This window comes from Vombatus ursinus, unplaced genomic scaffold (assembly GCF_900497805.2).
Source record: "Vombatus ursinus unplaced genomic scaffold, bare-nosed wombat genome assembly UNPS02014825.1, whole genome shotgun sequence".
Taxonomy (NCBI): Eukaryota; Metazoa; Chordata; class Mammalia; order Diprotodontia; family Vombatidae; genus Vombatus; species Vombatus ursinus.
In genome coordinates, this window is record NW_020954603.1 from 6,400,460 (window position 1) to 6,417,408 (window position 16,949).

The 16,949-nt window shown below is 46.2% G+C and overlaps 1 protein-coding gene across 2 annotated transcripts in view; it reads left to right on the plus strand.

The window, feature by feature from the left end:
- Positions 1-672: 672 nt before the first annotated feature.
- SCP2 (sterol carrier protein 2) overlaps positions 673-16,949 on the plus strand; it is a 76,124-nt gene continuing 59,847 nt past the window's right edge. Inside the window, exons 1-3 of one of the 2 annotated variants that reach the window (XM_027838243.1) lie at positions 673-808; positions 9,789-9,846; positions 11,618-11,689. In XM_027838243.1, the coding sequence (XP_027694044.1) occupies positions 737-808; positions 9,789-9,846; positions 11,618-11,689 (202 nt within the window). In that variant the 5' untranslated portion in view covers positions 673-736. The remainder of the gene's footprint in view (positions 809-9,788; positions 9,847-11,617; positions 11,690-16,949) is intronic. The other variant, XM_027838242.1, reaches the window with a different exon arrangement.

Consider the following 16,949-nt stretch of genomic DNA (forward strand, 5'->3'; position numbering starts at 1 on the left):
TTGGAGGAAAGTAACTTTCAGGTTATGGAGTTGGGTTAGTCAGCATTGATACTGGAGTCACAAGGAATGGTGGGAGATCTGAAATATGAACAAGGTCCTAAAATACGTCATTCAGCAAAAAGAACGACTTCTGAGCACAGGATGCTTTGAAGAGGGTCCTGTGAGGGTGACGGTGGTGGTGCTGCAAGGTGATTACAAGCACAGCATAGGCTGTCGGTTACTATCCCAAGCACCCATTAACCCTAGCAGGCTGGGAGCCCAGAGTAGATGGCTGCTTCTCTCTTCAAAAGAGATGGTATTTGTAAAGCATTTAACTCTGCCTGGCACATTCCTGGCGCTTAATGAACTTTTGTGAACTGATTGGTTAATTGCACGCACATCTGCACCCAGAACGCAGTACTACCCCAGGAACAAGCAGGAGGATGAACATCAGCGCGCACGCGCACCTAGAAGTTCTCGAGGGTGGGGGTGGGGTGTGTGAGGCGCCAAACCAGACCTGCGCACGCGCATACTGCTTCCCCAGGGCGCGAGATGGGCGGAGCCGGTGTCGCGGGGGGCTCTGGGCGCGGCTCCTGATGATGACGCAGGGCCTCGCCCCGCCCCTCGCGCGACCCCTCCCCCTCCCCTCCCCCCCACCTCCCCCCGCCCCCCCCCGGTCCCGGGAGCCTGCGCTGCGCTCTTGTCAGTCGGCCCCGTCAGTCAGTCCGTCAGGTCAGGCTTTCAGTGCCCTCCCGCCATGGCCGCCATCCGCTCGATGCAGAGCGCCGCCTCCCTGCGCGTGTTCGTGGTGGGCGTGGGGATGACCAAGGTAACGCCGGCCGTGCGCATACCGAGGCAGGCCTGCCCTCGGGGAGCTTACAGTCTAGAACCGCCGCCTCCAGACCGGCGACGTCCCGGAGAAATTGGGGAGGATTAACCGGAAGGAAAGCGCTGGAATTAAGAGGGGAGGGGGAAGGCTTCCTGCGCGGGTGGGATTTTCCCTTGGAGAAAGCCGGAGCAGGGAGGGCATTCCCGGCGTGGGGCACAGCCCGGGGAAATGCCCGGAGTCTGGAGACGGAGCGGGCCAGTGTTGCGTGGAGGGAGTGAGGCTGCATGGACTGGGAGGAGGGGGCCCGGTCCGAAAGAAGAGGACGTCGTGGTTGCTCCTGGAGGCAGCAGGGAGCCCCTGGAGTTTGGGGGCGTGGGGGTGACACGCTCGGACCTCCGCTTTGGGAAACTCAGTGGAGGGTGGATGGGTGGGGGGGGGAGGGCCTTGAGGCAGGGAGTCCTCCCCCCGGGGGAGATGTCCGTCGTGAAAAGGGGGCGTATTCTGGGCAGATCCAATTATTTGCAACAAATTGGAAATGTGGGATGAGTGGGAGGAGTCCAGGACATTGAGCACCTACTGTGTGCCCAGGCACAAAGTCAGACAAAAACAGCCTCCCTCCCTGTGGGGCTTGGGATCTGTTGGAGCCTGGTGTCAGCACAAAGTCGGTTGGTGCTTAGAAGACACTTGTTAAGGAGAAAGGCGAAGGGTTATGGGGCCATAGGATTTAGATCTGAGAGAGGTTAGGATTCTAGATTTAGAGCTAGGGAGGGCCTTAGAGGGCATCTCAACCACCCCCCTTATTTTATAGATGAGGAAACAAAAAGACCAAAAAAAGGAGAAATGATGTGCTCGTGGTCACACAAATTGTAAGTCACACACACACAGATACACAGACACACACACACACAGACACACACACAGAGCCAGGCTGATGTTTATAAGAAAAAAAGAAAATGAAAACAACAACACAAGTCAGGCTGTCACATCTCAGGACGCTTTCCGTTTTTATTTAAGTCGCAGAGCTAGAGTTTAAATGCAGGTCTCCTGACATCAAACTCAGTGTTCTTTCCTGTGCCCACGGAAGGTAACATTTGGGACTCAGAAGCCTGTGGGGAGGTGGAAGCCTAGGGGAAAAGGGGGGGGGCCCATAAATGTAGTCTTTTCAAACAGGCAAGTCTGCCAGCCGTATTAGCTTTCCTGAGGGCAGTGGGCACTATGCTAGAGCAGGAGCAGCTGTGTTCTGTCGCAGTTTTGTCAGATGTTCCCCAATTACAATCTAATTGTTTCGGGGCTTGGGCCAGTACTCAGGCCAGGGTTAGGGCTTGGAGCAGATCGCCCCGGAGGCCCTTCCAAGGTGGGGATTCAGTGGCTTTTAAGGCCTCTTCCACCCCAAACGTTGTGTGATACTCGTATGATGTTTGACATTCAGGTGACTTCTCCAGTTGGTTTCACTGTTGCATAAACATCCAGTCAATTTCCTATGTGCCCGCTGTTTGTCACCTTCTGAATACAGTTCACAGAATCACAAGACTTGAAAAGGAGCCCAGGCGAGGCCAGTCCAGTCCATGCAGAACTCCATTGAGGAAGGAACCCAGGGCTCCTGAAGTGGCCTATGCCACTTTAGGCTGGCCCTTATCCTTAGCAAGTTTTTCCTTCCTTCAGACCTGAATACGTCTCTTTGCCGTTTCTCACCCTCTCTGGGGCCACACAGAACAGGAATGTTCACTCTTCCAGGTGGCAACTCCTGTGCTTCGTGAAGAAGCTGTTCTGCCTTCCTTGAAGCTCTTTTTCCCGTGGGCAGGCTGTTGTAACTTGCCAAACTTTTACAGAAAACCATCTCCCCCACACATCTTGTGCTTTAAACTTGTGAGGACGATTTTTAGAATCCACGTGTGAGAGACTTTATATTTGGCTGCTCTCAGCAGGTCTGGCCCAGTGTTGCCATCTTGTCAGATCTTTTGTGGATTCTGTCCTACGTCCTATTAGTTATTCCCAGCTTTTTGTCATCTGCACATTTGATACTTTATTTAAGGCATTGATAAAAATGTTAGATAGTCCAGGCACAAGCTATTGCCATTGCCACTTAACAGCATAACAGTTTTCTTGTTTATCCCTTTGTATTTTTTTGAATGTTTGATTTTGCTTTATCTGATATCATGATTGCAACACTTATTTTTTGGATTCACTCGATACATAGTAAATTTTTTCTTGTATTCCCAATTTTATTTTGTGCATGTCTGTTTTTTACTCCATCATCTTGACTCCCCCCCTTATGTCAGTTTTTTAAGTGTCTTTTAAGCAACAGATTGTGAGGTTTTGTTTTCTTATCTAACATGTTACTCTTTCTTGTTTTATTGGATTGTTGAATCCATTCACATTTAAAGCTGTGAGTTAGGTTTATATTTCCTTTCATCTGTTTCTAATATTGAGGGTTTTTTCCAAGTTACAATTTTTTTCTTTATGTTGTAAACATTTTATTATATTTCTTTAGTTACTTTAATCTTTTTTAAGTACCTTTGTTCCCACTGGCTTTTTTCCCCTCCCTGCCATGCTGCAGATTAAGGAGCAGGGGGCCTTCCATTACATGTTATCCCCCCTCTCTGGAAGCAGGTTTCCCAGCTCTTCCAGGGGGGCTGACAGTGTCTCACATGCTCTGAGTGGAGCTCCCATTGGCCGGGTCTCTGTTAAAAAATGTTCTGATGCCCTTTAATTTTACATCGGTCATTTCTAGTTTGAAGCATCCTGTGTAACAGAGAAAACCAGTCAGGCAAAACCACTTGATACGTCACTTCAGCTAGACCTGTACATAGCATTCCGGTCTTCTCCATTTGAGGAGGGAGGTCTTTCATTATCTGTTCTTTGGGACCAGACTGGTCTTTAATGACCTCGTTTTAGTGACCTTTCGATGTAGGTTGACGTAGTCTTTGTGTCTACTTTTGGTCCTTCTTCTTACACTCTTCATCCATTCGTACCCATACCCCTATTTCTACCCCTGATCTCGCTTCTCCAAATTCCTCCTGCTCGTCATTTCTTAACTGTGCAGCCGTATTCCCTTGGATTCGTATGCCAGTTTTTTCAGCCACTTCCTCAGTAGTGGACACTCACTTTGTTTCTTTGCTGCCAGAGGGAGAGCTGAGGTGAACGCTCTGCTATGTATTTGGCTTGTTTCCGTCTTTGCCTTTTTCAGGGCACGTGCCCAGGAGTGGGCTCGCTTTCTCAAAGGACGTGAACAGTTCAGTCACTTTTCTCTCATCGTTCTAGATTGAGGTCCATTGGAGCTGGGCTAATGTTGAGCTTTATGAACAGCAGATTTGTGTTGCTGGCTTTCCATCTTTGTCAATTTGCAAGGGGTGAGTTACAGAACCGTGTGCTTCTCAAACCCTGGGTAGACTATGTGTGCTGTGTTGTCCTGCTCTGCTAGTTTAGTGATACTCCAAAAAACAAAACAAACAAACAAACAAAGACATTGGGTTAGCTTGGTGTGAGCTGGTTTTGAGGAAGCCAGACATCATCATTTAATGACCCTTCAAAAAACTTCCCAGGAATCAAAGTCAATGCTGTTGGTTTGTAATTTTTGACCGTTCTTTTTTACATTTTTGCAAAGTAGACTTTTTTCCCTTTCTCTAGACCTTTGGTGCCTTCCTGACTCTTGAGTCCTTTCACACTGAGAGTGGTTTGGCCATCGCCTCTTCAGGGACTTTTAGTTCCTGAGGTTGTAGTTTATCTTGGCCGGGCGGCATGGATTCACTAAGGACCGCTAGGTCATCTCTTAGAAGTTCCTTATTTATATCCAGTCGGTCAGTTAACTGGCACACATTTATTAATCACCTAGTGTCTTAGCCATCTTTGTTATTAGTCATGTTTGTCTTTGCATTATGCTCAGTTCTGCCAGTGTTCCCTTTGCCCTAGCAGGCATCGTCTTCTGCCCTGCTGATGCGTCCAGACCTGCAGCTGACCCCTTCTATATGTCGTCTCCCCCCATTACAAGGGGAGCTTCTTAAAAGCAAGGACCTTTTCACTTCCCAGTTTGCATTCCCATCCCCTCGGACAGTGCTTGGCACATGAGAAGCACTTAGTAAATGTTTTTTCATTAATTAAATTTGTTCTTTTCAATCCAACGGGGGCAGTAAAACATTCCAAGACGGGTTCTTTATGGAACCAGGAATTGAGGAATCTGACTAGAGGGCATCTCATGCCTAACATGCATCCACACATTTATTAAATGCTCATTGTGTGACCAACATTGCACTGGATGATGTGGGGAGTACGGAAGAAGCTGGAGAAGCACATGATCCCTGCCTCTGAGCTGACTTAGAGTCTGTTTGTGAGATGAGGTTACAGGCACATGAAATCATGAAATAGCTAGAAGAGGATTCCACAAAGTTTGGCACGGGGTCGTCGAATTCCAAACCCAGGCCTTCTTCAGCAGCATCACGCGGATGAGTCATTTGTGACCTATTATTATTAAAAGCACTCGATGGTGCAGAGCACTTACTATGTGCCCAGCACTGCACAAGGATACAAAAAGTAAAACCTGAAACAGTTCCTCACTTCAAGGAGAAATACATTCTGTCAGGGGGCAACAGTATGTATACAGATAAATAAATATAACATACATACCAAGTAATTTCAGAGATAGGAGAAGGGCATTAATGCCTAGGGGAAATTGGGGAAAGGTTTGTGGAGGAACTAAGGTCTGAGCTGGCTTTGAAGGGGACTGTAGATTCTGAGCTTTGGAGGTGAGGGGCAAGTGCATATCGGGTCTGGAGGCCACAGAAAGGGGCTGATTTTGCTGGACGTGCCCGTGAGCCAGAACTGTGTAGCTGTAGGTGTGCAGCGTGTGATCATCGTAGTGAAATACTATATGTGATTTATTATTCACAGATCTTTTTAAAAATTGAAAATTTCTCAATTACAAGCATTTTTTTCTCCCTTCCACTCACTTTCACCAAACTTTGAACATTGTGACACCGTTTGTGTATCCTTGTACTACCTCCAGTAACCAGCAGGAGGCAGTAGAAGTCCGCTTTTTATTGTTACCCTTGACAAAGCTCTGCACTTGCTTGGGCTTCTATTTTCCCTTCTGTCAAATAATTACAAGTGGACGAAATGATTTCTCGAGGTTCCTTTGACTCCAGATTCTGGTTTTAGTTTGTTAATAGCTGACTGCTGTAAATAACCTTTAATCTGTTGTGCAAGACTTGATGTACAACATCAAATTGTACAAGATTGTTGACCTTTCAGCCTCCCCATCTCCTGGCAGAGTCTCTCTTTCTGGAGGAGCCCTAGGGCAGGGATTGCCTGGTCTCAGTTTCCGCTTTGAAGATTTCTCAGTCAGAGGAATGTGGGGCCTTTTTTTTTCTTGTTTAGAGGGAAGATTTCTTTCTATTCCCTCTCCCCCGACTATGCAAGTTCTTATTTATTTTTCCCGCATTTAAAAAAAATTCTGAATTTTACAAATATCAACTAAAATGGGCACACAGTAGAACAGAAAATGAAGGCTGTACGTGAAACTGCAAATCTCCATCGAGTGCAGTGTTTTTTTTCTTTTTAAGTGTATAACAAGCAAGTTACTTTTAAAATAATAACTTGTGGTTGATATCTTTTGTTTTAATGTTGACAGAATTTCCCCCAGTACCCTTTTTTTCCATCTTCCCCAAGAGCTATCCCATACAGCAAATAGTATTTAAAAAAAAGAAAAGAAGAAAAATTCACAAAACTGATCAGTACACCAAAAAGGCCTGAAAATATATGTGATATTTTATCTACATCCATGGACCTTTGGTACCTCTGCAAAGGAGTGGAGTCGGGGTGTCTTCCTAAATCCCGTTTTTGGGCCGTGTTTGTTCTTTATAATTTTGTGACATTCACTTTTGGTTGTTTTGTGGAAAACCTTACTTTTACTTGGCTGTCATTGGAGTTGGAGCAGCAAAGCCCTATTTTTTGCCCAGAGCAGTGAGGCCCCATCCTTTCCCTATATCCTGATTAGGCAACCCTTTCCCCTGTATTCTTAGCCCTATATGCTGAGCAGACGGCTACTTCCCCGTGTGCTGAATAGGCAACCTCACCACCCTATCACCACCCTATCACCACCCTATCACCAGTGACCTTGTGGTCAAGGGGCTTTCCCAAGACTGCAAAAGCCCAGTGAGACTCCTCAATGCCTTATGTAACTTATGTAATGTCAAAGTCTTCATTTACATCTTATGAATATGGTAATGAAGGGACTGTGAAAATATGGCTATTTCAAGATAGCCACCCGGAAGACCCAGTACAGTGCAGGCACAAGTCACTTTTTGCTTGCGTGGCGCAAAGATTATGCCCTAGCAAATTTCCAGAAGTTACTCCCCTTTCAGCTCTGATATAAGCATGTACTCTTTCCCCTTCCACCCAACCAACCAGTATCCTGAGCTACTCTGTTCCTTTTGCTTTTACGATAATCAAGTCCTGTTTGGAAGGACTCTGGCCTTGGTATTCTTACCGACTCCGAACCAGCTCTCCCACTGCATCATTCCTTTGGCCTTGCTTCTTTTCTCTTCTGTGAATTTCAGAAACATGGTTCAGTGACTCTCTTTTCTTACTTTTCTTTCTTTTGGGGGGCAGCCCCCTCTGTAGCTCCCCTCTGTCTCCACATGCCTCTCCCCCTCCCAAGAAAAAAAAAAACCCAAAACCTTTGTAACACTTAAGTGCGGTTAAGCAAAACAGGTCACCCCACTGACTGTACTGAGCGTACCCCCCTCATTATGCATCCTGAGTCCATCCCTACTTCCTCAAGAGGTGAGCTTTATCATCTGCCCTCTAGAATCATAGCTGGCCATTGCATTGATCAGAGTCCATTAAGCTTCCAAAGCAGTTTGTCTTTACAATGCTGTGTTACTGTATAAATTGTTCTCCTGGGTCTGCCTATTTCCCTCCACATCACTTCATATACGTCTTCCCAGGTTTCCTTTCAATACAGTAATATTTCATTACATTCGTATGCCCTAATTTGTTCAGCCTTTCCCCATCAAACGAATGAAAAGCCTGAGAGACAGAGTTTCTGGGTAATTAATAGTCAATTTATTAATTATGGCTAGCAAATAATAAATTGAGGTCACTGATTGTCTTGGAAACTAAAGAGGAATCATGGAGATCATCCAGTGCTTAAATACCCTGGGAAGAGTGGGTGATCCAAACAGGCGGACATCAACTCTAACTGGCTAACAGTTAATGAGAGGATGAATATTATGAGGAGAGGTAGGCTTTTTTCTAACGAGCTGCTGGGAGATATGACTGATCCTGTCAACACTCTTAGACAAAGAGACTCATCCCCACCTAGATCGTTATGCTTCTAGCAATCTATACAAAAGAATCTATTCTTCATTCAGTCCTTCCTGAGTAGAACAGTGGGCCAGAATTCACCTGATTAGAGGCTCTTTACCCTTTAATCAGAAATAAGCTGTCCAGTGGGGTGGGGTCCCCCCCAAGCTTGAGGAGAGCCTTGTCCTTTCCAAGGACTGGACTTTGAATGAGGAAATAGAAAAGGGAAAAAACCCTGGGTCTCCCCCTCGTATTAGTAATTGGTTATTAATAATCATTTCTCTCACCCAGTTGATGGACATAGGGGAAGGGTGTTTTGCCTTATTAGGGGAATCTGTGTAGGGAGGATTCTGGGTGTGTGTAACACCTTTCATATGCTGTTATCACCCACACAACTTTGTCTTCATTCCTGTGACAGTGAATGCTTCTAGTTTGAAAGCCTGGAGGGGCCAAAGTGTGTCCTCCTTCTCCCCTCCTCTCCTTCGCCCATTTCTTTTCCTGTACAAATCTATACATTTCTCACCCTCCTCCTCAAGGAGCCTCAGGGGTTCCTTCCATCCAATAAAAACTTCTGCTTGGCGTTTAAAGCCTTCACAATCTGATTCCAGTTCACCATTTCAGACCGATTTCACCTTGTTTCCCTTAGACACTCTACATTCCAGTGAGAAACTGTCCTGTTGACCATTTGAATTTTGAATATTGACCTATTGAAACTGGTCCTGTGGGTGACATTCCCCTCACCTGGCCCTTCAGTACAGGCCTAAATGTACTTCCTGGACATTTTCAAACCTTGCCACCGCACCTCCCCTCTCCCTTTCACTTTCTAGCTCCCCTTTACATGTTGTTTCCTTAACCAGAATGTAAGCTTGTTGAGGGCAGGTACTCTCTTCTTGCTTGTATTTGTATCCCCAGTGTTTAGCATGATGCCTGTGACAGAGAAAGCAGTACTAAATGCTTTGTCATCAGTCAGACCTAGCGCTCTGAAGATCAGAAATAAGAAGGGGAATAGAATATAGGGGAGTGTCTTGGGTGTGGAATTAGGGGCAGTATGAAGAAGAATCATGGAGAGAAATGAAGGGGGAGCTTGGAGCATGTCTTAGGACTATGATTTCTAGAGTATCCTCCTGGTGAGTACATAGATCCATGTGGATTCTGGCTCTTCCTGCTTCAGCTCAGGCTGGCACGCACCCAGACCACAAGGGTCATAGTCAACGTCTGGTCACACCAGCTAAAGATGGTGATGGCTGTTAAACATTTGATGATAAATTCAGTAACCGGCAATGAAAATGAGCCATCAAATGGACATGAGAAACTTAGGGTCAGCATCTTATTCCAAAGCCTTGGGCTTTAACAAGGCAGAACCAAAGGGAAGAACCAACAAGCAAAGACGAAGCCTTTGTTGTGTGTCCCCCTCCAGCGGCCCAAGGCCCTGCCTCCTCTTCCCACTTCCCTTTATCTCCTCCTTCCCTCTCTCATAGCTAATTATTAAAGACCTTTGAATTCCATAAGTAAGCAACATTCAAATACATCATAAGTAACTCTGTTCCCTAGGTTAGTCATTATTAAAATAAGAAAGATTACTTCCATTTCTTTACGATGTATTTTTTTAGCAGATGTGTGACCCAGTTGGGAAAATCGCAACATGGTACTTGTACTGATTATTTTCCTCTTGTTTTTCTAGTTTCAGAAGCCTGGGCGTCAGGATTCGGTGGACTACCCTGACCTGGCGAAAGAAGCAGGTGACCAAGCCGTCGAGAAACTGCTCCTTCATCCTTCTTCATTTTTGAGCAGACAGCTCCTGTTCTTTGGGGGCGAGGTGGCCCTGCAGGTGGCCCAGGGTGGCAGCACTGTGGGAGGCAGCGTCTGGGCTTGAGTGGGGAGCAGGAGAGGTTGTTTCACTTGGAGTCAGGCTGTACTTCCCCCATTTTTGGTAGCAGCATGATCAGTAGGGGGTGATTACCTGACTGCCCATGATCTCTGTCGTCCGCAGCTGAGTGGCTGGGTGTACTGAACTGAAAATGGCACCTAATCGGTAACAGGAAAGAAAGACTGACTGCCTGGTTTAGTGACGGCAATCCTCTTGCTTGGCAGACAAGATTGGGAAACCGAGTTATGCGTGATAAACAGGAGCATTTTCAAATTCTAGAGAAGAATATCTTTTAAATTGAGCCGTGTTTAGTCTTTCTCGCTGTCGCTGGGCTGACTGGCAGAGTGTCACTGAGGGGAGACCCCAAAAGTATGACTGTGTGTGGACTGAAAAAGCCCAAGTGGGAGTCAGGGAGGCTAGGCCAGCATGAGTGATCAGGAAGCAGGAACTGGATGAGGAAGAAGAATTAAGAGGAAGGTTATGAAATAAAAATTGGAGAGAATCAGTGTGGTTCACAAAGAGGTTCTAGTGATCTGGGTAGCCTAGTGTGGAGGTGTAGCATCGCACTGCCCGCTGGGCATTTTTATGCACAAGTGGGCCCTCAGCAGCTCAGGCAGAAAAGTGTTCAGACTGACTCTTCTCAGGATCCTCGTGCAGAAAAGTCTTTCTTTCTTTCTTTCTTTCTTTTTAAGGGTTTTTCTTTCTTTTTTTTTTTTTAGGCAATTGGGGTTAAGTGACTTGCCCAGGGTCACACAGCTAGTGAGTGTCAAGTGTTTGGTCTGAGGCTGGATTTGAACTCAGGTCCTCCTGACTTCAGGGCCGGTGCTCTATCCACTGCACGACCTAGCTGCCCCCAGAAAAGTCTTTCAAAGCACATCCTGTGTACTGTGTTGTCTGCCGGGAGAGCAGACCTTGGCTCCAGTCACTCGATGAGGTTCCCTCGCCCTCCCCTCTGGGGGCCCATTTGGTGTTGCCCTTCTGTGTCTAGGGGGAGGGTCACTTTCCTTGGAGATTGTGGAGCCTTGCCTGATAGATCTCCACGATGGCGATGCCATGTCCTCTTCTCGGTCACACTCCCTTCCTTGAGGACGCCCTGCTCTGGTTGTAACTTCAGTCTTTCATTCCTGGCTGTGTGCAGCACTGCTCTCATTCCCCCTTCCCCTCCTTCCCTCAAGGCTTCAGGAGGGGCAATGGATAGAGCACTGACCCTGCAGCGGGTCAGGAGGACCTGAGTTCAAATGTGGCTTCAGACACTTACTAGCTGTGTAACACTGGGCAAATCGATTAACCCCAGATGCTTCCAAGAAAAGGAAAAAATAAAGACTTCGGGGGTTCAAATGCTTTCTCACTAAAAGAGATATAGGTCACCCCTTTGCCTGATTGAGTCTTCTGGGCTTTGACCTGTGCCAAACTCAGCCAGCTGCTGGTTTTCTCCTTCCCTGACTTAATTTAAACTGCTCCTTAATGATTATATTCAACTGAAAACACATGTGTGAAGCCTGACTCTAAGAGACTATGTGAGGGTGTATTTGCTGTTTAAACTTTGAATAGTGCTGGACCTTAATTCTTGACTCACCTAAAAAAAATGGGAGGTGTCAGCTGACAAAAGTCTCTCTGTAAAAATGCTTTTTTTCTTTTTGTAGGGCTGAAGGCTCTGGCTGATGCCCAGATCTCTTATTCGGAAGTGGAGCAGGCGTGTGTCGGCTACGTGTATGGTGAGTCAGTGCTTGGTTTTAGTTCCTGCCGGGGAAGCTCGCTGTAGCTGCATGGCCCTGGGCAGGTCTTCTCCCCTCTCCACCACAGTGGCCTCCTCTGTCACATGGGGGCAATAATGCTGTCATCCTCACATGAGCGGGAGCGGGAAAGGGCAGACCGCTCCAGTGTCTGCCAGGAGAATCCCAGATGGCATCACAGAGATTCGGACACAGCTGAACAAGAGGAGCCTCACGAAAAGCCCGACGTGCCACGTAAATGCCACTTACTATCATTATTGTTATTATTATCTTTGATAACAAAGAAAAGAACAGTTCTGGAAAACTCACCAGTATATTGCAGAAGTGTGACATGATGGACCGGCGGAGAAATGGGTGTTTCCATTTCTTTCCTTATTAGAAATCCTCATCCTTCTTAAGCTTTCTGGAGAATTTGTGCCTGTCGACTGTCCTGGCCCCACGGGCTTTTATGCCTCCGTGGTCTCCTGGTTCTCCTCTTGCCTGTCTGACTCCTCCTCCTTGGCTTTCTTTTGGGCTCATCATCAATTCCATGCTTCCTCTCTACAGATGTTCCTCGAGGCTCTATTCTCTTCCATGGGTTCAGTTATCGTCTCTAAATCCAGCCACAGTCTCTCTCCTGAGCTCCAGTTCAGCATCACCAAATGCTGCTGGACATTTCAAAGTGGATGCCTCGTGTTGTTCAGTTGCTTCAGTCGTGTCCGACTCTTTGTGACCCCATCTGGGGTTTTCTTGGCAGACACTGGAGTGTTTGCCATTTCCTTCTCCAGCTCATTTTATAGATAAAGAAACTGCGGCAAACGGGGTTAAGTGACTTGCTCAGGGTCACACGGCTAGTAAGTGTATGAGGCTGGATTTGAATTCAGGGAGATGAGGCGCCCCGAGCAGCCTCATAGACATCTCCTAATTCAGCATGTCCCAGAAAGAACCTTCTGTCCACTGCCCTTCTGAACTTTCCTCCTGTTATTGAGGGTATACCCATCCTTCCGGTCTCCTGTCTCCTGCCCCTCCGTGCCATCCAGTCAGCTTTCAGCTCTTGTGTCTGTCTTCACAACATCGCTCACCTCTGGCCCCTTGTGATCACTCACACGCTTTCCTAGCAGCTGAGTTCAGGCACTCACGAGCCTCTTCCTCGATGAGGGTTGGCAGACTTTGGCCTAAGGGCCCCGGCCCAGCCCGGCCTGCTGCAGTACTCTGCCATTGGTCTCCCTGCCTCACAGCCATCTCCTCTCCAGTCTGTCCTCCAAGTCAAGCCAACAAGCGTTTGTTAAATGCTGTGTGCCAGACGCCAGACGCCAGACGCCAGGACTTGTCACTCTCCTGATCAGTAAATGCCCGTGGGTCCCTCTCACTTCTAGGATCAAAAACAAACTCCTTGGTTTGGGTTTTAAAGGTCTTTGTGGCCTGGGCCCAACCTGCCTTAGAAGCCTTTTGCATCTTTCTTTCTTTCCTCTACTCTCTGGTCCAGCCAAACTGACCTTGCTGCCCCTCCCCCACAGTGCTCCGTCTCTGGCCGTTGGCCTTTGGCCCTGTCTCGACCTCTCACCTCCTACACAAAGCCTTCCTTAATGTCCTTGGCTCCCAAACCGAGCTACCTTGTGTGTATTTTGTATCTGTTTGTTACGTGTGTACTTGGTGTCTCTTCCAGTGCAATGTAAGCTCCTTGAGGGCATGGGCTGTTGCGTTTTTTATCCTTATGGCCCTGTAGGGCCTGGCTTACAGTAGGTGTTTAATAAGTGCTTGTTGATTGATTGATTGGTGTCTGAGCTTAGCTCAGTATGGAGAAATCTCATCACCGGCAAGTTGGCCGCGAGGTGATGAGTTCTCTGGCCGAGCCTTACAGAATTGCCTTCAGTCCTGTGTGGACTCATTATATATCTGCAGTGACGGTGGCAGTGCTAGAAAGTGGTCAGAGAGTTCTAAGAATCACCTCAGTTTTGAACCGTCTAGCATCGTCACCTTAACAATTTGTCTGACGTCTCGAGTGGGCACCACACGAGGGGTATTGAACCATGTCTACGTTGACACCTTCAATATAAGTGAAACCAGATGACATTAAGAAGTTACAATTAGATGGACAGATGGCTTTCAGGTTCTCCTGAGACGTGATCGACAGAGTTGGTGGAATTGATTTCCTCGTGCCGAAAGACAGAACCATTTCACGGGATGTTTGGCCGTGTCACCTTGCTGTGCTTGGGATGAACAAGTCTGTCATGAAGATGATGGCAGCTCTGGGTTCGGTTCAGCAGGAGCTGAAGAGGTGAGAGTAATCCTATGAAGAGCTGGACCAGATTTGCCTTTTCATTGTGAAGGCATGTGCACAAGGGTAGGACAGGGAGAAAACTTGTTAGAAAATATTATTTGGGATTAAGAAATGAAAGCGGCCAGAGCTGGCTCAGAAACAGCAGGCCTAAGTATCATAAGTACTTTTTTCAGAAACAGATTTGGAAGGCATTAAGCATGGTAGGCACCAAATATAGCAAAAAGTGAAAGTGATTACGTCTAAACTGACCGGCAGTTGAGTTTTTGTGTTGGGCCACTTCTGAATCCGTCATGTGCTGTCAAACCACTGACTAGTTAGGGCAAAGGTCATATTATGTTAGAAAATTAAGGTAAGCTGAGAGATAATGGTCCGAGCATAATCAATTTATTAGTTAGTCTAGCAATAGCCAATAAATTGAATCTTTGGCCTCTCAACAACCAGAGAACTTGAGGTAGGACTTAACTAGCCTTCATATAGGTTTGGGAAATACAGAGTTGGGAAGACAATGCGATTGGTTACAGTGTGGACAGCATTGTGGGGGTGGGGCAACAGGATTGCTTGCCTCAAAGAAAACAGGCTAATAACCACTGCTCTCTGACAATTAGGGAATGTTCATTGTTTTATGAGACCCATCCTCATCTTACAGTCTTTGTGAGGGGATCAAAACTACCAGACTTGCTCTCTCCTTGGAAGAGAGAAAAAGTCCCCTAACTGCACAAGGACAGGCAAGAACAGACAATAGATCTTGTAGAAATATACCAGCTCAGCTCGTAGGCCTTCAAAGGTAGATAAACAGATCTCCTGGAATTTTCTGGGAGCTGAAGGTATGAGGGATAACAAGTTTTCTTTTAATTATAACTTTAAACTAACTCAGAGGGAAAGTTTCATTCCTGAGCTTAACTCAAGGACATGGAAAGGTGGCTTTAGGCAGATAGAACATAAAATCAGCTACACTGTAGAATCAAGTCAATAGAAACTCAAGTAATATTAATTTTGATCTCAGTCAAAATCAGTACCAGATTAGAAGAAAAAATAATGATAAGCTCACCCTGCATGGAATTATAATAGTGCTAACCCAATCTGTTGACTCTAAATAATCCGTTTACTCTAAAACATGGGCCACCAAGGGAAGCCTGTTGCCTCAGATTGTCATCATTTCCTAGAGAAGCTTAGCTGAAGTAGAGTAGCCACCACAAAGAGGCCCCGTCACCAGTAGTGCTTCATCTCTTGGCCAAGTGGGCAGCCCCGGTTTTAGAGCAAAAAACTTACAAGGAAAACCTTGTGCTGGAGGATCGTGGGGTTAATTTATTTTATAAAGACCCCCATCCCTATCCCTGTTACCTTCTAAAATCACCAAAAGTAGTGAGTGTGTGGCAAGGATGACGTGAGGCCTGAGGTCCTCCTTGCAGCACGTACAGATGAAATGGGAAGAACAGTAAATAGATGCTGAATGGAACGGTTTTGCTGGTATGTTTTCGGCAGCCTGTTTCACTCATTGATGATAGAACCACCACGGTTAGGCTCAGGTTGCCTGTTTGTTATACAAAGAAGAAGAAAAGCTATGTGAATTTGATTTGGAAAGAACAGCAGAACCTGACCAAATAAATACAAAAGAAATTTGTGTTAAGAATGATACCATTTGAAAGCACTGAGGGTACAAACTATCTCAAACAGGGAAAGATACCCCCAAAAATGAGAGTATCACTATCAAAAAAGGCTACTAAGAAGACATATTTACCGACCCATATACTGGTATGAATGGTCTATACATGTAGGCAACACTTGAATAGATGAGAGGGGGATATGTGTGCTTTGCAGATAATCTTCTGTGGTAGAGTATAGCTTTGTGGTCACATTTGATTGAAAGGTGTAGAGGCATCAACAGGCATTTATTAAACACCCACTATGTGCTCGGCACTGCTGCTAAGCTCTGGGGATACAGAAAAAGGCAGAAGACAGTCCCTGCCCTCAGGGAGCTTACAGTTTGCTAGGTGAACAACTAGGTACAAACAAGGTCTGTACAAGATAGAATAGATGTGAGCTCAGAGGGAAGGCTAAGGAGGCTAAGGAGTTTTGGAAATATACCAGCTTCCACTGTGTTTATCAAAAAGAATTTGATTGAATCAACAAGGCGTTTCTTACGCAGAGGTTAGGATTGTACCAGATTCGTTGTTAAATGAGAACAGCGAGCCTCACATTCTTACCAGTAGGCAGGGCATAAAACAGGGCCGCATATACTCACCAGAGGCATGGTCCGTGTCCTGGAGCACATTCCTTAAAGAATCGAAGGAGGAGATAGATTCTCTACCGTGATTCTGTCATCTATGCGCTTCTCTGTTTGAGAAGTTGTGTTGATGGCATCCAGTTCAAGAACACTACGGTGTCTCCTGTAGATCCTCGTGTTCACTGGAAAGATGGAGGCTTTACCTGATGCATGCAGGAAAATCCAAATGATTGACAGATTCCTCCAGCCCAGTTGGTGACATGGAGTTACAGGGGCGACCTGCTGAGTCAGCTCATTAGTACACGTATCTTGAACAGGTACTTTGGAGAATTTAAATAAGTAAAAGATAAAAGAAACATCTCTGTGCATTTAATCTATAATTATATTGTTTAAGATATGATTCATAGCTCTTTTGTTATGGATGGCAAATGCCTTTGGTGAGTATGTGTGGCCCTGCTTTACACCTTGCTTGGTACTGAGAATCAGAGGATTGATCTGCTCTCCTCTCCTTTATCACACACTCATCATCTTCCCACATTTGCCCATCACTTCCCAGATCTCTGAGCCTAAGCTTCTTGGTCTGCAAAACCAGAAGAGTAGTGCACTCCCTGTTTTACAGGATTGTCATCAAGGAAGCGCTTTGTGAACTACAAAGTGTGTTTTAAATGTGAGCTGCTCACCACCACTACTCTTGTGATGATGCATCATAGCTTTCTGCTTCTGTACCTTCTCCCGGCTTACAGAGTGGCCAGGTTCAT